Source organism: Lissotriton vulgaris, chromosome 10, assembly GCF_964263255.1.
Source record: "Lissotriton vulgaris chromosome 10, aLisVul1.2, whole genome shotgun sequence".
Lineage (NCBI taxonomy): Eukaryota > Metazoa > Chordata > Amphibia > Caudata > Salamandridae > Lissotriton > Lissotriton vulgaris.
Genome location: NC_141698.1, coordinates 5,334,261 through 5,356,476, shown reverse-complemented (window position 1 = coordinate 5,356,476; position 22,216 = coordinate 5,334,261). Strand labels below are relative to the sequence as shown.

Genomic DNA, 22,216 nt, shown 5'->3' with positions numbered 1-22,216 from the left:
GCATGTCTGCTCTCTCTCTCCTCTCCCTCCCCTCTTCTCTCCCTTCTCCAGGTTCTCTCTCTCCAGGATCGCACCTCTCCCTCTTCCCTCCTCCCTCCCTCCTCCAGGGCCCCGGGCCCTCCCTCCCTCCTTCCTCCTCTCTCCCTCCTCCTCCTGGCACTGCCAGGGTTAAGCCCTCGCTGCCCAGTTTCGGCCCCCGCGGCCGGAGCCTTCCACCGAGAGAGGAGGGCCGAGGGCGGGGGCCCGGGGGGGGGGGGGGGGGGGGGGTTAGGAGGGAGGGACCGGGATCTGGAGCCGGGGACGGGAGAAGGCGCCGCCGAGGGCACTCACCAAGGAGGGACCGACGGACACCCACCGGAGAGGGACTGACAGACACTCACGGGCACTCATCGGAGAAAGAGTGAGGGACACTCATCGTAAGGGAATGAAGGACTCTCACCAGAGAGGCAGTGAGGGACACTGACCAGAGAGGGACTGACGGACACTCACCGGAGCTGGACTGACGGACACTCACCGGAGCTGGACTGACGGACACTGAACGGAGAAGGACTGACGTACACTGACCGGAGAGGGACTGACGGACACTGACTGGAGAGGGACTGACGGACACTCACCGGAGCTGGACTGAGGGACACTGAACGGAGAAGGATTGACGTACACTGACCGGAGAGGGACTGACGGACACACTGAACGGAAAAGGTTCGACGTACACTGACCGGAGACGGACTGACGGACACTCACCGGAGAGGGACTGACGGACACTCACCAGAGCTGGACTGAGGGACACTCATGGGAAGGGAGTGAGGGACACTCATCGGAGCAGGACTGACGGACACTAACCGTGGCTGGACTGAGGGACACTCGCCGGAGATGGACTGAGGGACACTCGCCGGAGCTGGACTGAGGGACACTCATGGGAAGGGAGTGAGGGCCGCTCCCCGGAACAGGAGTGAGGACCACCCCCGGAGCCCCCTCAAGCCGCCATGTTCGAGCGGGTGCAGTCTGCGCTGAGGACGGCCAAGGACTTCAACCGTAACTCACTCTTCATCCGGGGCCGGGGGGGGGGGGGAGGGGAGGGGTAAGGGGCGGTGACGTCATTAGTGTGAGGTGGGAGTGACTGTGTAACGGTGGGTGTGCAGGTGAGTGACCTTGGAGGTGTGTGAGTGAAAGTGCAAGAGTGCAGGTGAGTGCACGAGCTACAGTACAGGTGTGTGAGCACATGTGTGAGTCTGTGCAGGTGAGCGTGATGGCGTAACACTGCACAGGTGTGTTTGAGCACACGTACCTGCAGGTATGTGAGTGCAGGCGTGAGTCTGTGCATGTGGCACACTGTGTTTGCGTGCCCATGTACAGCGGGCTCGAGGCCTTTGGTGGAGAGTGAGTGCAGGTGTTACTGTAAGAGTGATTGCCCAGCCTGTGAGTGCAGCGTAGTGCGCACAGGTGTGACTGTAAGAGTGATTGCCCAGCCTGTGAGTGCAGCGGAGTGCGCACAGGTGTGACAGAAAGAGTGATTGCCCAGCCTGTGAGTGCAGGTGAGTGAGGACAGGAGTGACTGTAAGAGTGATTACGCAGGCCTGTGAGGGCAGGTGGGTGAGCACAGGTGTTATTGTAAGAGTGATTGCCCAGCCTGTGAGTGCAGGTGAGTGAGCACAGGTGTTACTTTGAGTGATTACGCAGGCCTGTGAGTGCAGGTGAGTGAGGGCAGGTGTGACAGTAAGAGTGATTGCATATGCCTGTGAGTGCAGGTGAGTGAGGGCAGGTGTGACAGTAAGAGTGATTACGCAGGCCTGTGAGGGCAGGTGAGTGAGCACAGGTGTTACTGTAAGAGTGATTGCCCAGCCTGTGAGTGCAGGTGAGTGAGCACAGGTGTTACTTTGAGTGATTACGCAGGCCTGTGAGTTCAGGTGAGTGAGGGCAGGTGTGACTGTAAGAGTGATTGCCCAGCCTGTGAGTGCAGGTGAGTGAGCACAGGTGTTACTTTGAGTGATTACGCAGGCCTGTGAGTGCAGGTGAGTGAGGGCAGGTGTGACTGTAAGAGTGATTGCATATGCCTGTGAGTGCAGCGGAGTGCGCACAGGTGTGACTGTAAGAGTGATTGCATATGCCTGTGAGTGCAGCGTAGTGCGCACAGGTGTGACTGTAAGAGTGATTGCCCAGCCTGTGAGTGCAGCGGAGTGCGCAATGGTGTGACTGTAAGAGTGATTGCCCAGCCTGTGAGTGCAGCGGAGTGCGCACAGGTGTGACAGTAAGAGTGATTGCACATGCCTGTGAGTGCAGGTGAGTGAGGGCAGGTGTGACAGTAAGAGTGATTGCACATGCCTGTGAGTGCAGGTGAGTGAGGGCAGGTGTGACAGTAAGAGTGATTACGCAGGCCTGTGAGTGCAGGTGAGTGAGGGCAGGTGTAACTGTAAAAGTGATTACGCAGGCCCATGAGGGCAGGTGAGTGAGCACAGGTGTTAATGTAAGAGTGATTGCCCAGCCTGTGAGTGCAGGTGAGTGAGGGCAGGTGTTACTGTAAGAGTGATTGCACATGCCTGTGAGGGCAGGTGAGTGAGCACAGGTGTTACTTTGAGTGATTGCCCAGCCTGTGAGTGCAGGTGAGTGAGGGCAGGTGTTACTGTAAGAGTGATTGCCTAGCCTGTGAGTACAGGTAAGTGAGGGCAGGTGTTACTGTAAGAGTGATTGTATATGCCTGTGAGTGCAGCTGAGTGAGTGCACGTGTTACTGTAAGAGTGATTGTATATGCCTGTGAGTGCAGGTGAGTGAGGGCAGGTGTGACAGTAAGAGTGATTACGCAGGCCTGTGAGGGCAGGTGAGTGAGCACAGGTGTTACTGTAAGAGTGATTGCCCAGCCTGTGAGTGCAGGTGAGTGAGGGCAGGTGTTACTGTAAGAGTGATTGCATATGCCTGTGAGTGCAGGTGAGTGAGCACAGGTGTTACTTTGAGTGATTGCCCAGCCTGTGATTGCAGGTGAGTGAGGGCAGGTGTTACTGTAAGAGTGATTGCATATGCCTGTGAGTGCAGGCGAGTCAGTGCAGGAGTGACTGTAAGAGTGTTTGCGTATGCCTGTGAGTGCAGGCGAGTCAGTGCAGGAGTGACTGTAAGAGTGTTTGCATATGCCTGTGAGTGCAGGTGAGTGAGGGCAGGAGTGACTGTAAGAGTGTTTGCATATGCCTGTGAGTGCAGGTGAGTGAGGGCAGGAGTGACTGTAAGAGTGTTTGCGTATGCCTGTGAGTGCAGGCGAGTCAGTGCAGGAGTGACTGTAAGAGTGTTTGCATATGCCTGTGAGTGCAGGTGAGTGAGGGCAGGAGTGACTGTAAGAGTGTTTGCATATGCCTGTGAGTGCAGGTGAGTGAGGGCAGGAGTGACTGTAAGAGTGTTTGCATATGCCTGTGAGTGCAGGTGAGTGAGGGCAGGAGTGACTGTAAGAGTGTTTGCATATGCCTGTGAGTGCAGGTGAGTGAGGGCAGGAGTGACTGTAAGAGTGTTTGCGTATGCCTGTGAGTGCAGGCGAGTCAGTGCAGGAGTGACTGTAAGAGTGATTGCATATGCCTGTGAGTGCAGATTCTGCTGAATTTGCTGGTGTGTGACTGCCCCTGACAGTGAACAGGGAGGTGATTGTATGTAGATGTGTGTGTGTTTGTGCAGATGTGAATTTGGGATGGAATATATTAGTGCTTCACTATTCAGGTGTGAGCGGCGTGCGAGGGTGCACGGGTGCGCTCACAGGTGGGTAATGGTAGGTGCATACACGCGGGAGTATGTCTGCCAAGTATTTACTGACTGAATGGGTGATTAATTAAAGGGATTTGGCACTGTAATAGAATTCCACTCGTTATTCATTGTCCTGTAACTATGAGTGCGGTGCTTATGAGGTAGGGAGACGCGCCCCTCCCCTAAACACGTGACCCATACGATCACCAATGTAGTATACTTTAATTCTCCAGCACACACTAGCCTCAAATGCAAAGAGTTCATTGTTGTTTGTTTTGGATTTTCACAGGTTCTTTTTATTCTCTCAGTCCTTTGGTTCAGTTCCTTCGCCAACACGTGTTTCGTCGCGTATGGTGATTCAACCCGCGACTTCCTCAAGGATAGAGGAATACAGAAAACACGTTCCATTGCGATGTGACACTATATTCTGAAATCATTTGCACCTGAATGGTGGTGACACTGTTGTGGCAAATTGCCCGATTTGTTGCTCTTTTTATTGACATGTTAGTGGAACCCCCGCGCATTCATATAATATGCAGTTCCTGAATGCCCAAGTTGTGTTGTATGTAAGAGTGCATGATACATTGTCAATACCTCGTACCCAATCACATGCACTGATTGGCAGGTGTAAAGATCGTACTCCCAATTGTGATTCTTCACCATGTGCAAAATGAAATCTGATTCTGTGCTGCTCCGACCCTAGTGTGTTGTATGAGGGTGTACTCTGCATCGCTGGAGAAACTTGTGAGCAGCATTGATAGGTCCCTGTTTCTATGTCACAAAAGTCCCCGGTCAAAGCAAGGAGGGACATGAGGCCACCATAAATGATGAAAGTTTTACCATCACTTGGTAGTATCTTTACTAAAACTCTTATCTCTTCCATAATGGGGCACCCTACCTTAAAGCCGGTTGTAGCTCCCGGTATGGACATAATGCTTCTGTGGGTGTGTTCTGTAAAAATGTAAAACTACTACCAGACTTCAACATTATTAAACTTATGACCCAAAGTCTCATAACGGAAACCCATTTCCCATTTTCACGTATATTCTTGATCGGTATATATCACAGCGCACTTTGCGATGTAAGTTATATTTTCTTCGTACCCTTATCCTTTAAACAAAATCATATTTGAACCGTGATTACTTACAACTTGTTTCCCTTCGACACTATCCGAAGTTTGTATAAAACACGTTTCTACTCTTATAACTCGTAATATGCTTAGCGGTGCCGCAGCAGTTGTTTGCCGAAAGCGCCGAGCGAGGGCGCTCGCGTGAACCGCCGCTGGGTACGGCCCTTCCAATACGTCCAACAAAAGTGAGAAGGGACTATTGCTACTGTGCCCTGTGTAAGCCCGCGCATGCCTCGCCGTGGCAGTCCAGGTTTTTTCTGTTGTATTTTGGAACTTGTAGTCTTGTTTATCCTATTATAAACCAGCAATAAAAGTCCCAAGCATTGGCAAAGCCAATAGGTTAGGTCTTGGCCAGCTGATCAGTGGCTACATTTTTTCTTTTTTTTGCATTTTAAGTATATTCCACAAAATAAAACATTATAAACCAAAACACAGCACCCAAACGGGCACAGCTTACAATACAAATTTTACTTCCTTAAATAAATAACTTTTGCATGTAATTGTAATAGTGCAGGACGCGGCTTCCTTGCGCAACTGAGATTTGAACAAGTTTGCACCCATTTCATTTCAATGCATATCACAGGAACGTTAGATTCTTATTATTGCAGAAGGGTATTATTGGCTTTGAATTGATGTGATCTGAAGGAATGTTTTAAACACATAAGGAAGTCACATAAGAAGGATAAAGAATGGAAAGAAAGCGCATCAGTGAAGTCGAATAGTGTCCATCAAGCCTGGAGCCGTAGGGGACTACTTTTTAGGTGGATGTGCACGTGTGCTGTCACTCACAGTGAAAGGGGCAGAGGCTGGAGTGGGCGGACCCGCTGCCCCTTGCTGAATGCAGTGATTGGGCAGCACAATGCTAGTGGCAGCTGGTCAGGACCAATGGATGAAGGGGGCTGACCCAAAGCCTCCCTTTCAATGGATATATTTATGTAAACATTAATTCTGATATTTTTGATCGCGCGAGGCTGTGAGACAGCGTGAGGTGTCTCTAAACCAGGCGCAGGGACCGGAACTGGAGCCTCAGGCCTGGCTGGGACCTGGGAAACCCGGCAGCGGTGCAGGAGCCCCCCCCTGTACATCAACAGGACACCCTGCTTCCAAGCCTGGGTCTGCCTGTCACAAGTCATGGTCACCAGGGGTGTCTGTCAATCAAGGCTGTAATCCCAGAATGCACCAGGCTGGTATTGCTAAAATCAGATCTGACCGCAAACAATGAGTTGGTAACTGGTGGGCTTCATGGTGGTGTGACAGCAGGTGCAGGTGTGTGAGCACACGCTCAGGTGAGTGTGAGCAGACGCCCAGGTGAGTGTGAGCACATGCCCAGGTGAGTGTGAGTGGCCGCTGTAAGTGCATCAACAGTATTCTCACAGGCAAGTGGTTCTGTGTGACAGCAGGGCTGGGCCAGGGTCAGTCACATGTCATGTAAAGCCATGCCGGGCTGGGACAGAGTCAGTCACATGTTGGGTAACGCCAGGCAGGGGCACTGTCTGGCTCAAGTTATTTTCTCAGCCAGATAGACAGGGGCGAGTGACCTGAGGGCCCGTGGGTGATGCCGCCAGAGCAGGCCCTGCAGGGTGGGGTGATGTGGGGGTCGGACAGAGCAGTGTGGTGTGGAAGAGACCCTTCAGCAGGGAGCTGCCTCTGAGGTCGTCTTGGGGCAGAGAGGGTCCTCCTTGGTCAGGACAGGAGAGGTTTCACCATGGAGCCTTGGGTTTCCTGGTGAAGTGTTCGTTCAAGGAGCGGTCGGCGTCAAGGGATTTTGCGTTGAGTGTCTGCAGGACTCCGACTAACACACATCCCTCGTGACTCCAAAGCACACACATCCCTCGTGACTCCGACTAAAACACATCCCTCGTGACTCCAAAGCACACACATCCCTCGTGACTCCGACTAACACACATCCCTCGTGACTCCAAAGCACACACATCCCTCGTGACTCCGACTCACACACATCCCTCGTGACTCAGACTCACACATATCCCTAGTGACTCCAACGCACACACATCCCTCGTGACTCTGACGCACACACATCCCTCGTGACTCCGACTCACACACACATCCCTCATGACTCCGACTCACACACATCCCTCGTGACTCTGATGCACACACATCCCTCGTGACTTCAACTCACAGACATCCCTCGTGACTCCGATGCACACACATCCCTCGTGACTCCGACTAACACACATCCCTCGTGACTCCGACTCACACACATCCCTCGTGATTCCGACTCACACACATCCCTCGTGACTCCTACTAACACACATCCCTCGTGACTCCGACTAACACACATCCCTCGTGACTCCGACTCACACACATCCCTCGTGACTCCGACTCACACACATCCCTCGTGACTCCGACTCAAACACATCCCTCGTGACTCCGACTCACACACATCCCTCGTGACTCCGACTCACACACATCCCTCGTGACTCTGACTCACACACATCCCTTGTGACTCAGACTCACACACATCCCTTGTGACTCAGACTTACACATATCCCTAGTGACTCCAACGCACACACATCCCTGGTGACTCCGACGCACACACATCCCTCGTGACTCCAACTCACACACATCCCTTGTGACTTCAACTCACAGATATCCCTCGTGACTCCAATGCACACACATCCCTCGTGACTCCGACGCACACACATCCCTCGTGACTCCGACTAACACACATCCCTCGTGACTCCGACTCACACACATCCCTCGTGACTCCGACTCACACACATCCCTCGTGACTCCGACTCACACACATCCCTCGTGACTCCGACTCACACACATCCCTCGTGACTCCGACTCACACACATCCCTCGTGACTCCGACTCAAACACATCCCTCATGACTCCGACTCACACACATCCCTCGTGACTCCGACTCACACACATCCCTTGTGAATCAGACTCACACACATCCCTTGTGACTCAGACTCACACATATCCCTAGTGACTCCAACGCACACACATCCCTGGTGACTCCGACGCACACACATCCCTCGTGGCTCGGACTCACACGCATCCCTCGTGACTCCAACTCACACACATCCCTCGTGACTCTGACTCACACACATCCCTCGTGACTTCAACTCACATGCATCCCTCGTGACTCCGATGCACACACATCCCTCGTGACTCCGACGCACACACATCCCTCATGACTCCGACGCACGCACATCCCTCATGACTCCGATGCACACACATCCCTCGTGACTCCGATGCACACACATCCCTCGTGACTCCGATGCACACACATCCCTTGTGACTCCGACGCACACACATCCCTCGTGATTCCAATGCACACACATCCCTCGTGACTCCGACGCACACACATCCCTCGTGACTCTAATGCACACACATCCCTCGTGACTTCAACTCACACGCATCCCTTGTGACTCAGACTCACACATATCCCTAGTGACTCCAACGCACACACATCCCTGGTGACTCCGACGCACACACATCCCTCGTGACTCCGACTCACACACATCCCTTGTGACTTCAACTCACAGACATCCCTCGTGACTCCAACGCACACACATCCCTCCTGACTCCGACGCACACACATCCCTCGTGACTCCGACTAACACACATCCCTCGTGACTCCGACTCACACACATCCCTCGTGACTCCGACTCACACACATCCCTCGTGACTCCGACTCACACACATCCCTCGTGACTCCGACTCAAACACATCCCTCGTGACTCCGACTCACACACATCCCTCGTGACTCCGACTCACACACATCCCTTGTGACTCAGACTCACACACATCCCTTGTGACTCAGACTCACACGGGAAACATCACTTACAACGCATTTATTACAACGCACTACCATTACAACGCAACCATTACAACGCAAACCATTACAACGCATTGCGCTGGGGGGCGCTCTAGGATAGGGAATATATTTAATTTACTATCCAACACCTTTCCTACTATCCACGGGGACTGGAGTTGGAATAGTAAATTAAATAAATCACTATCCAGCGCTTAAAAGCACTATGCGTTGTAGTGGTATGCGATGTAAAAACCGCGTTGTAACAGCAGGCGTTGTAATAGCCTGCGTTGTAACGACACCAATCCGACTCACACATATCCCTAGTGACTCCAACGCACACACATCCCTGGTGACTCCGACCCACACACATCCCTCGTGGCTCGGACTCACACGCATCCCTCGTGACTCCAACTCACACACATCCCTTGTGACTCTGACTCACACACATCCCTCGTGACTTCAACTCACATGCATCCCTCGTGACTCCGATGCACACACATCCCTCGTGACTCCGACGCACACACATCCCTCATGACTCCGACGCACGCACATCCCTCGTGACTCCGATGCACACACATCCCTCGTGACTCCGATGCACACACATCCCTCGTGACTCCGATGCACACACATCCCTCGTGACTCCGACGCACACACATCCCTCGTGATTCCGATGCACACACATCCCTCGTGACTCCGACGCACACACATCCTTCGTGACTCTAACGCACACACATCCCTCGTGACTTCAACTCACACGCATCCCTCGTGACTCCGACGCACACACATCCCTCGTGACTCCGACGCACACACATCCCTTGTGACTCCGTCGCACACACATCCCTCGTGACTCCGACGCACACACATCCCTCGTGACTCCGACGCACACACATCCCTCGTGACTCCAATGCACACACATCCCTTGTGTAAACAGAGCCAGAACAGGAGGACGGGCGCTCTCTCACGCCGCTCCTAAAGCATGGAACGACTCCTCCTCCACGTCAGAGCGTCCTCCTCCCTTCATGAAGTCAGCAAGAAGCCAAAGACCCGGCTTTCAATCAACCAACCTACCCCAGGCAGGGCGCGGCCCACACCTGCTCAGTGCCAGAATAACCTCGTGGGTGATTAACCAACCTACCCTAGGCAGGGCGCGGCCCAAACCTGCTCAGTGCCAGAATACCCTTATGGGTGATTAACCAACCTACCCTAGGCAGGGCGCGGCCCACACCTGCTCAGTGCCAGAATACCCTCGTGGGTGATTAACCAACCTACCCTAGGCAGGGCGCGGCCCACACCTGCTCAGTGCCACAATACCCTTATGGGTGATTAACCAACCTACCCTAGGCAGGGCGCGGCCCACACCTGCTCAGTGCCAGAATACCCTCGTGGGTGATTAACCAACCTACCCTAGACAGGGCGCGGCCCACACCTGCTCAGTGCCAGAATACCCTCGTGGGTGATTAACCAACCTACCCCAGGTAGGGCGCGGCTCACTCCCGCTCAGAGCCAGGATACCCTTATGGGTGATTAACCAACCTACCCCAGGCAGGGCGCGGCCCACACCTGCTCAGTGCCAGAATACCCTCGTGGGTGATTAACCAACCTACCCTAGGCAGGGCGCGGCCCACACCTGCTCAGTGCCAGGATACCCTTATGGGTGATTAACCAACCTACCCTAGGCAGGGCGCGGCCCACACCTGCTCAGTGCCAGGATACCCTTATGGGTGATTAACCAACCTACCCCAGGCAAGGCGCGGCCCACACCCGCTCAGTGCCAGGATACCCTTGCGGGGGATAGTGCGCTCTACAAATACACACACCATAGGCGAGCTGAAGCTTTACAGGTTCATTCCTGAGGAGGAGGCTGGAAATGACGGTTGTTTGTTGCTGTTGGTGAACGGGAGGAATTCTGCCCACTTAAGGGAGGGAAAGCCTGACATGTGACTGGCTGTGGTCCTTGTGGAAACCCTGACCTGTCTCAACAGTAAAGCTCCCTCTACCCATGTGAAGGTTTTTAGGTGCTATGTAGATCAGCCTCTCTAACCTCTTGTTTCTCTTGTCTCCTCCACCTGCAGCTCGGTCTCTGGTGCCACACAAGGTGAGCGAGGTGCGGAAGGACAGCCCGGCCGGCCGTGATGGGCACCTGAAGGTGGGCGACCGTGTGGAGGGTGTCGACGGGCGGTCTATCGCTCATATGTCCCCACGGGACATCACCCAGCTCTTCAGACAGGCGGGCAACAAGATACGGCTACGAATTCTGTCCAAGAGCGATACAGGTAAGTGTGTGAGAGCCGCCGTCTAGCGCTGAAAACCTGAAAGAGAGCCGCAGAGCCTAGCGCCGAGACACTGATGGAGAGCCGCAGGGCCTAGCGCCGAGACACTGATGGAGAGCCGCAGGGCCTAGCGCCGAGACACTGATGGAGAGCCGCAGGGCCTAGCGCCGAGACACTGATGGAGAGCCGCAGGGCCTAGCGCCGAGACACTGATGGAGAGCCGCAGGGCCTAGCGCCGAGACACTGATGGAAAGCCGCAGGGCCTAGCGCCGAGACACTGATGGAGAGCCGCAGGGCCTAGCGCCGAGACACTGATGGAGAGCCGCAGGGCCTAGCGCCGAGACACTGTTTGAGAGCCGAAGAGTGTAATGCTAGGGGTCTATGTGAGAGCTAAGCCTAGAGCCGAGACACGGAGAAAGAAGTACCAATCCCCAAGCACAAGAGTGAGTTCCACGTAGGGTGACCCGGCGTCCCGGATTTGCCCGGACAGTCCCGGTTTTCCGCCAGCTGTCCCGGCAGATTTCAGGAAATTAAGCTCATGTCCTGGTTTTTAGAGAGGGTCGGCTGAAAACGGTGGGAGGTATCTTTTTATGTTTTGCAAAGCAGGGATAGTTAGCAGCTGTTATAAGAAAGCAATTTAATTAACAGGCCTGCAACTGGCTGCAAAAATGGCCCTTTATGTATGTTCTTTCTGCCGCCTCTGTAATTCTGTGCTAAGGAGCGCTGTCATTCTGTGCGCTGGGATGAAGTAAAATTGTAGTCCTTCTTCTATTTTTGGGAATTGTCCCTGTTTTTGGCTTAAAAATTCTGGCCCCTCTAGTTCCACGGCTCTGGTCATCGCGGCGTGCGGGGCTGAGGACTGAGTGGGTCTTCGAGAGATGACGGGTACTGGCGACCCTCGGGCGGCAGCACATGCTGCACCCGTCCAAGGCGGGGCGCGTCACGGGGTGCGACAAGCGCTCCATTGGAATCACCCCAACCTTCCGGCAGAGGGCGGGCTCTGGAAGGGGGTCTCAGGACAAGGTTCCTTTTCTCTGTTTCTTTTGAGACACCCCAGGGGGCGCTGCTCGCACTGCTCTGGTAAATAATGTCTGCTTTATCCCCCACATGGGGGCCCTCGCGAGCTATTGGGCATATCTACAAGGCACGGCGGTAGAATTATCGCCGCTTTAGCGTCCGTTTTTGGACAAAAAGCGGCGATAATTCTAACGCCCTATCTGCATGGACACGCTAATGTGTGAATCCATGCTTTTTCGCCCATCTGCTTAGAGCCTCGCCTCGCATCGCTAATGAGATGCGAGGTAGGCGTTCCCGCGTGAAACTCAGCAGGAATAATCACTAACATGGTTACTCTTTGGCTACTCTCTATTAACTAGTTGATCGCTAACATGTCTTGCGACATTAAAAGTAGCGCTAACCGGGTATTTCGCAGGTTCCTTACGCCTGATAATGACACGACTTAGCAATATTTTGAATGGGAGGTGGATCATAATGCTAGATCCACCTCTCCCTATTTACAAGGTTTCCTCTGAGTCTTTGTCATATCGCTTGTATTCCTGCAATATTTTATGCCTAACGCCGTTTTTGCCAGGATCTCTATCGCCTTGGCGATGCGCGTTGTAAATATTGCACTGACCAGGCGACAGAACCTGGTGTTAAGCGGCGTTAGGATTTTGCACGCTGAACGCGGCCAGCTGCCACTTGCTGATATGCCCCTATGTTTTAACCTTTTGAAAAGCCCTGTCATCCAATTCGAAATCTGCTCATTTCAGACATAAAACCAAAAGTAAGCTCTGCTTACTCAGTTTGAGAGGATTCATTCTTTCATTCACATCATGCATTAAAACAAGCATTGGCAACAGGAATCATTTTCATATTTTGTCCACTAAGCTTTACAAGTCAACTAAAGTGTAAGAAAGGAGGCAGCGGTGCACCTTTCCACCACGAATAAGTGATCGACAGTTGGCATCAGCTGGAACAACGTCCCAGAGTTCTCTCAAACATACAGGTGCAGCACGGTGGCCAACACACTAATGCCGGTGTGGCGGGTTCAAAGGACCGTTGTTCGCTATCCATGAACAGGAAGAAACATACAAGAAGTACAACAGTCATGGAAGAAACAGCCTAACCCTCCATGAAGTACCACACATTCATGTCTTCACATAGGACAGTGACCCCTGACCTCCACGGCGTGGGGTGCTGCATCGGTGGACTCTATGTCTAGCGCCGAGAAGCCTCTGAGAGTGCGGCTGGTCTCCTTCTTATGCGTTCCTAGTCTTGGTAGGGTTTGCCTTTCATGCTGACATTTCTGTTCTCCCTTTGTTTAATGTCAGGTGCATTAAAACTGCACGTGGGAGAGATATAATGCTTATACGTCTGTCTCCCTACTACCAGGGCAAAAACAGTAGGGCCGGGAATCACAGCCTGCTTGTCTCTCCGCTGACGGCAGCCGTGCTCGAATATCACCTCCATGGTGAGTCTCCTCTCTCAAGACCCCTGGTCCTGGTGTCTCAACCTCCATGGGTGAGTCTCCTCTCCCAAGACCACTGGTCCTGGTGTCTCAACCTCCATGGGTGAGTCTCCTCTCTCAAGACCCCTGGTCCTGGTATCTCAACCTCCATGGGTGAGTCTCCTCTCTCAAGACCCCTGGTCCTGGTGTCTCAACCTCCATGGTGAGTCTCCTCTCTCAAGACCCCTGGTCCTGGTGTCTCAACCTCCATGGTGAGTCTCCTCTCTCAAGACCCCTGGTCCTGGTGTCTCAACCTCCATGGTGAGTCTCCTCTCTCAAGACCCCTGGTCCTGGTGTCTCAACCTCCATGGTGAGTCCCCTCTCTCAAGACCCCTGGTCCGGGTATCTCAACCTCCATGGGTGAGTCTCCTCTCTCAAGACCCCTGGTCCTGGTATCTCAACCTCCATGGGTGAGTCTCCTCTCTCAAGACCCCTGGTCCTGGTATCTCAACCTCCATGGGTGAGTCCCCTCTCTCAAGACCCCTGGTCCGGGTATCTCAACCTCCATGGGTGAGTCTCCTCTCTCAAGACCCCTGGTCCTGGTATCTCAACCTCCATGGGTGAGTCTCCTCTCTCAAGACCCCTGGTCCTGGTGACTTAACCTCCATGGGTGAGTATCCTCTCTCAAGACCACTGGTCCTGGTGTCTCAACCTCCATGGGTGAGTCTCCTCTCTCAAGACCCCTGGTCATGGTGTCTCAACCTCCATGGGTGAGTCTCCTCTCTCAAGACCCCTGGTCCGGGTATCTCAACCTCCATGGGTGAGTCTCCTCTCTCAAGACCCCTGGTCCTGGTATCTCAACCTCCATGGGTGAGTCTCCTCTCTCAAGACCCCTGGTCCTGGTGTCTCAACCTCCATGGTGAGTCTACTCTCTCAAGACCCCTGGTCCTGGTGTCTCAACCTCCATGGGTGAGTCCCCTCTCTCAAGACCCCTGGTCCTGGTATCTCAACCTCCCTGGTGAGTCTCCTGTCTCAAGACCCCTGGTCCTGGTGTCTTAACCTCCATGGGTGAGTATCCTCTCTCAAGACCACTGGTCCTGGTGTCTCAACCTCCATGGGTGAGTCTCCTCTCTCAAGACCCCTGGTCCTGGTGTCTCAACCTCCATGCGTGAGTCTCCTCTCTCAAGACCACTGGTCCTGGTGTCTCAACCTCCATGGGTGAGTCTCCTCTCTCAAGACCCCTGGTCCTGGTGTCTCAACCTCCATGGGTGAGTATCCTCTCTCAAGACCGCTGGTCCTGGTGTCTCAGCCTCCATGGGTGAGTCTCCTCTCTCAAGACCACTGGTCCTGGTGTCTCAACCTCCATGGGTGAGTCTCCTCTCTCAAGACCACTGGTCCTGGTGTCTCAACCTTCATGGTTGAGTCTCCCCTCTCAAGACCCCTGGTCCTGGTGTCTCACATCAAATATTATGAAAGAGTCCCTGATGCAAAGAGCGTGTCTTGGAATGGCGTTCGGGACCCTCTGTTTTATCAGACGATGGGGCAATAACACAGGAAGTTCCCTCTCTTCATAGAACAGGGACACCCTGGGCAAAACACTGCACTCTAGGTAGGGCACCAGCAATGCACAATCACCCCACCTCAGGATGGGTACAAATCCGGCGGCAGCAGTGTACATTCACCCTCTCTCTGGACGGGTACAGATCCGGCAGCAGCAGTGCACATTCACCCCCTCTCTATATGGGTACAAATCTGGCATCAGCAGTGCACATTCACCCCCTCTCTATATGGGTACAAATCCGACATCAGCAGTGCACATTCACCCCCTCTCTATATGGGTACAAATCCGGCATCAGCAGTGCACATTCACCCCCTCTCTATATGGGTACAAATCCGACATCAGCAGTGCACATTCACCCCCTCTCTATATGGGTACAAATCTGGCATCAGCAGTGCACATTCATCCCCTCTCTATTTGGGTACAAATCCGGCATCAGCAGTGCACATTTACCCCCTCTCAGGAAGGGTACAAATCCGGCACCAGCAGTGCACATTCACCCCCTCTCTATATGGGTACAAATCCGACATCAGCAGTGCGCATTCACCCCCTTCTCTATATGGGTACAAATCCGACATCGGCAGTGCACATTCATCCCCTCTCTATATGGGTACAAATCCGGCATCAGCAGTGCACATTCATCCCCTCTCTATTTGGGTACAAATCCGGCATCAGCGGTGCACATTCACCACTTCTCAGGACAGGTACAAATCCAGCAGCAGCAGTGTACATTCACCCCTTCTTTGGACGGCTACAAATCCGACATCAGCAGTGCACATTCACCCCCTCTCAGGACGGGTACAAATCCGACATCAGCAGTGCACATTCACCCCCTCTCTATATGGGTACAAATCCGACATCAACAGTGCACATTCACCCCCTCTCTATATGGGTACAAATCCGGCATCAGCAGTGCACATTCATCCCCTCTCTATTTGGGTACAAATCCGGCATCAGCAGTGCACATTCACCCCCTCTCAGGACGGGTACAAATCCGGCATCAGCAGTGCACATTCACCTCCTCTCTATATGGGTACAAATCCGGCAACAGTAGTGCACATTCACCCCCTCTCAGGACAGGTACAAATCCGGCATCAGCACTGCACATTCACCCCCTCTCAGGACGGGTACAAATCCGGCAGCAGCAGTGCATATTCCCCCTCTCTCTGGACTTGTACAAATCCGGCGGCAGCTGTGCACATTCACCCTCTCTCTGGACGGGTACAAATCCGGCATCAGCAGTGCACATTCACCCGTTCTCAGGACAGGTACAAATCCGGCAGCAGCAGTGCACATTCACCCTCTCTCCGGACGGGTACAAATCAGGCAACAGCAGTGCACATTCACCCCCTCTCAGGACGGGTACAAATCCGACATCAGCAGTGCACATTCACCCTCTCTCTGGACGGGTACAAATCCGGCATCAGCAGTGCACATTCACCCTCTCTCTATATGGGTACAAATCCGACATCAGCAGTGCACATTCACCCCCTCTCTATATGGGTACAAATCCGGCATCAGCAGTGCACATTCATCCCCTCTCTATTTGGGTACAAATCCGGCATCAGCAGTGCACATTCACCCGTTCTCAGGACAGGTACAAATCCGGCAGCAGCAGTGCACATTCACCCTCTCTCCGGACGGGTACAAATCAGGCAACAGCAGTGCACATTCACCCCCTCTCAGGACGGGTACAAATCCGACATCAGCAGTGCACATTCACCCTCTCTCTGGACGGGTACAAATCCGGCATCAGCAGTGCACATTCACCCTCTCTCTATATGGGTACAAATCCGACATCAGCAGTGCACATTCACCCCCTCTCTATATGGGTACAAATCAGGCATCAGCAGTGCACATTCACCCCCTCTCTATATGGGTACAAATCCGACATCAGCAGTGCACATTCACCCCCTCTCTATATGGGTACAAATCCGGCATCAGCAGTGCACATTCATCCCCTCTCTATTTGGGTACAAATCCGGGATCAGCAGTGCACATTCACCCCCTCTCAGGACGGGTACAAATCCGGCATCAGCAGTGCACATTCACCCCCTCTCTATATGGGTACAAATCCGACATCAGCAGTGCACATTCACCCCCTCTCTATATGGGTACAAATCCGACATCAGCAGTGCACATTCACCCCCTCTCTATATGGGTACAAATCCGACATCAGCAGTGCACATTCACCCCCTCTCTATATGGGTACAAATCCGGCATCAGCAGTGCACATTCATCCCCTCTCTATTTGGGTACAAATCCGGCATCAGCAGTGCACATTCACCCCCTCTCAGGACGGGTACAAATCCGGCATCAGCAGTGCACATTCACCCCCTCTCTATATGGGTACAAATCCGACATCAGCAGTGCACATTCACCCCCTCTCTATATGGGTACAAATCCGGCATCAGCAGTGCACATTCACCCCCTCTCTATATGGGTACAAATCTGGCATCAGCAGTGCACATTCATCCCCTCTCTATTTGGGTACAAATCCGGCATCAGCAGTGCACATTTACCCCCTCTCAGGAAGGGTACAAATCCGGCATCAGCAGTGCACATTCACCCCCTCTCTATATGGGTACAAATCCGACATCAGCAGTGCGCATTCACCCCCTTCTCTATATGGGTACAAATCCGACATCGGCAGTGCACATTCATCCCCTCTCTATATGGGTACAAATCCGGCATCAGCAGTGCACATTCATCCCCTCTCTATTTGGGTACAAATCCGGCATCAGCGGTGCACATTCACCACTTCTCAGGACAGGTACAAATCCAGCAGCAGCAGTGTACATTCACCCCTTCTTTGGACGGCTACAAATCCGACATCAGCAGTGCACATTCACCCCCTCTCAGGACGGGTACAAATCCGACATCAGCAGTGCACATTCACCCCCTCTCTATATGGGTACAAATCCGACATCAACAGTGCACATTCACCCCCTCTCTATATGGGTACAAATCCGGCATCAGCAGTGCACATTCATCCCCTCTCTATATGGGTACAAATCCGGCAACAGTAGTGCACATTCACCCCCTCTCAGGACAGGTACAAATCCGGCATCAGCACTGCACATTCACCCCCTCTCAGGACGGGTACAAATCCGGCAGCAGCAGTGCATATTCACCCTCTCTCTGGACTTGTACAAATCCGGCGGCAGCAGTGCACATTCACCCTCTCTCTGGACGGGTACAAATCCGGCATCAGCAGTGCACATTCACCCGTTCTCAGGACAGGTACAAATCCGGCAGCAGCAGTGCACATTCACCCTCTCTCCGGACGGGTACAAATCAGGCAACAGCAGTGCACATTCACCCCCTCTCAGGACGGGTACAAATCCGACATCAGCAGTGCACATTCACCCTCTCTCTGGACGGGTACAAATCCGGCATCAGCAGTGCACATTCACCCTCTCTCTATATGGGTACAAATCCGACATCAGCAGTGCACATTCACCCCCTCTCTATATGGGTACAAATCCGGCATCAGCAGTGCACATTCATCCCCTCTCTATTTGGGTACAAATCCGGCATCAGCAGTGCACATTCACCCGTTCTCAGGACAGGTACAAATCCGGCAGCAGCAGTGCACATTCACCCTCTCTCCGGACGGGTACAAATCAGGCAACAGCAGTGCACATTCACCCCCTCTCAGGACGGGTACAAATCCGACATCAGCAGTGCACATTCACCCTCTCTCTGGACGGGTACAAATCCGGCATCAGCAGTGCACATTCACCCTCTCTCTATATGGGTACAAATCCGACATCAGCAGTGCACATTCACCCCCTCTCTATATGGGTACAAATCAGGCATCAGCAGTGCACATTCACCCCCTCTCTATATGGGTACAAATCCGACATCAGCAGTGCACATTCACCCCCTCTCTATATGGGTACAAATCCGGCATCAGCAGTGCACATTCATCCCCTCTCTATTTGGGTACAAATCCGGGATCAGCAGTGCACATTCACCCCCTCTCAGGACGGGTACAAATCCGGCATCAGCAGTGCACATTCACCCCCTCTCTATATGGGTACAAATCCGACATCAGCAGTGCACATTCACCCCCTCTCTATATGGGTACAAATCCGACATCAGCAGTGCACATTCACCCCCTCTCTATATGGGTACAAATCCGACATCAGCAGTGCACATTCACCCCCTCTCTATATGGGTACAAATCCGGCATCAGCAGTGCACATTCATCCCCTCTCTATTTGGGTACAAATCCGGCATCAGCAGTGCACATTCACCCCCTCTCAGGACGGGTACAAATCCGGCATCAGCAGTGCACATTCACCCCCTCTCTATATGGGTACAAATCCGACATCAGCAGTGCACATTCACCCCCTCTCTATATGGGTACAAATCCGGCATCAGCAGTGCACATTCACCCCCTCTCTATATGGGTACAAATCTGACATCAGCAGTGCACATTCATCCCCTCACTATTTGGGTACAAATCCGGCATCAGCAGTGCACATTCACCCCCTCTCAGGACGGGTACAAATCTGGCATCAGCAGTGCACATTCACCCCCTCTCTATATGGGTACAAATCCGACATCAGCAGTGCACATTCACCCCCTCTCTATATGGGTACAAATCCGACATCAGCAGTGCACATTCACCCCCTCTCTATATGGGTACAAATCCGACATCAGCAGTGCACATTCACCTCCTCTCTATATGGGTACAAATCCGGCAACAGTAGTGCACATTCACCCCCTCTCAGGACAGGTACAAATCCGGCATCAGCACTGCACATTCACCCCCTCTCAGGACGGGTACAAATCCGGCAGCAGCAGTGCATATTCACCCTCTCTCTGGACTTGTACAAATACGGCGACAGCAGTGCACATTCACCCTCTCTCTGGACGGGTACAAATCCGGCATCAGCAGTGCACATTCACCCCCTCTCAGGACAGGTACAAATCCGGCAGCAGCAGTGCACATTCACCCTCTCTCCGGACGGGTACAAATCAGGCATCAGCAGTGCACATTCACCCCCTCTGAGGACGGGTACAAATCCGACATCAGCAGTGCACATTCACCCTCTCTATATGGGTACAAATCCGGCATCAGCAGTGCACATTCACCCCCTATCTGGACAGGCACAAATCCGGCAGTAGCACTGCACAATCACCCCCTCTCAGGATGGGTACAAATCGGGCAGCAGCAGTGCGCATTCACCCCCTCTCGGGAGGGGGACAAATCCGGCATCAGCAGTGCACATTCACCCTCTCTCTGGACGGGTACAAATCCGGCATCAGCAGTGCACATTCACCCTCTCTATATGGGTACAAATCCGACATCAGCAGTGCACATTCACCCCCTCTCTATATGGGTACAAATCAGGCATCAGCAGTGCACATTCACCCCCTCTCTATATGGGTACAAATCCGACATCAGCAGTGCACATTCACCCCCTCTCTATATGGGTACAAATCCGGCATCAGCAGTGCACATTCATCCCCTCTCTATTTGGGTACAAATCCGGGATCAGCAGTGCACATTCACCCCCTCTCAGGACGGGTACAAATCCGGCATCAGCAGTGCACATTCACCCCCTCTCTATATGGGTACAAATCCGACATCAGCAGTGCACATTCACCCCCTCTCTATATGGGTACAAATCCGACATCAGCAGTGCACATTCACCCCCTCTCGATATGGGTACAAATCCGGCATCAGCAGTGCACATTCACCCCCTCTCAGGACGGGTACAAATCTGGCATCAGCAGTGCACATTCACCCCCTCTCTATATGGGTACAAATCCGACATCAGCAGTGCACATTCACCCCCTCTCTATATGGGTACAAATCCGGCATCAGCAGTGCACATTCACCCCCTCTCTATATGGGTACAAATCCGACATCAGCAGTGCACATTCACCCCCTCTCTATATGGGTACAAATCCGGCATCAGCAGTGCACATTCATCCCCTCACTATTTGGGTACAAATCCGGCATCAGCAGTGCACATTCACCCCCTCTCAGGACGGGTACAAATCTGGCATCAGCAGTGCACATTCACCCCCTCTCTATATGGGTACAAATCCGACATCAGCAGTACACATTCACCCCCTCTCTATATGGGTACAAATCCGACATCAGCAGTGCACATTCACCCCCTCTCTATATGGGTACAAATCCGACATCAGCAGTGCACATTCACCCCCTCTCTATATAGGTACAAATCCGACATCAGCAGTGCACATTCACCTCCTCTCTATATGGGTACAAATCCGGCAACAGTAGTGCACATTCACCCCCTCTCAGGACAGGTACAAATCCGGCATCAGCACTGCACATTCACCCCCTCTCAGGACGGGTACAAATCCGGCAGCAGCAGTGCATATTCACCCTCTCTCTGGACTTGTACAAATACGGCGACAGCAGTGCACAGTCACCCTCTCTCTGGACGGGTACAAATCCGGCATCAGCAGTGCACATTCATCCCCTCTCAGGACAGGTACAAATCCGGCAGCAGCAGTGCACATTCACCCTCTCTCCGGACGGGTACAAATCAGGCATCAGCAGTGCACATTCACCCCCTCTGAGGACGGGTACAAATCCGACATCAGCAGTGCACATTCACCCTCTCTATATGGTTACAAATCCGGCATCAGCAGTGCACATTCACCCCCTATCTGGACAGGCACAAATCCGGCAGTAGCACTGCACAATCACCCCCTCTCAGGATGGGTACAAATCGGGCAGCAGCAGTGCGCATTCACCCCCTCTCGGGACGGGTACAAATCCGGCAGCAGCAGTGCACATTCACCCCCTCTCTATATGGGTACAAATCCGGCATCGGCAGTGCACATTCACCCCCTCTCAGGACGGGTACAAATCCGCCAGCAGCACTGCACATTCCCCCCTCTCAGGACTGGTACAAATCCGACATCAGCAGTGCACATTCAACCCCTCTCAGGATGGGTACAAATCCGGCATCAGCAGTGTACATTCACCCCCTCTCAGGATGGGTACAAATCGGGCAGCAGCAGTGCACATTCACCCCCTCTCAGGACGGGTACAAATCTGGCATCAGCAGTGCACATTCACCCCCTCTGAAAACGGGTACAAATCCGACATCCGCAGTGCACATTCACCCCATCTCTATATGGGTACAAATCCGGCAGCAGCGGTGCGCATTCACCCTCTCTCTGGACGGGTACAAATCTGGCGGCAGCAGTGCACATTCACCCCCTCTCAGGACAGGTACAAATCCGACATCAGCAGTGCACATTCACCCCCTCTCAGGACGGGTACAAATCCGGCATTAGCAGTGCACATT

General features: G+C 53.1%; 1 protein-coding gene across 4 annotated transcripts in view; it reads left to right on the top strand.

Annotated features, from left to right (window-relative positions):
- LOC147684291 (membrane-associated guanylate kinase, WW and PDZ domain-containing protein 1-like) overlaps positions 1-22,216 on the top strand; it is a 257,214-nt gene that overhangs the window by 172,821 nt on the left and 62,177 nt on the right. For all 4 annotated transcript variants that reach the window (XR_015300632.1, XR_015300633.1, XM_086940160.1 and 1 more), the window contains one exon: positions 10,705-10,905. Coding sequence is in view for 2 of the 4 variants with exons in the window: in XM_086940160.1 (XP_086796286.1) it covers positions 10,705-10,905 (201 nt within the window). In the remaining 2 variants the exon portion in view is untranslated. The remainder of the gene's footprint in view (positions 1-10,704; positions 10,906-22,216) is intronic.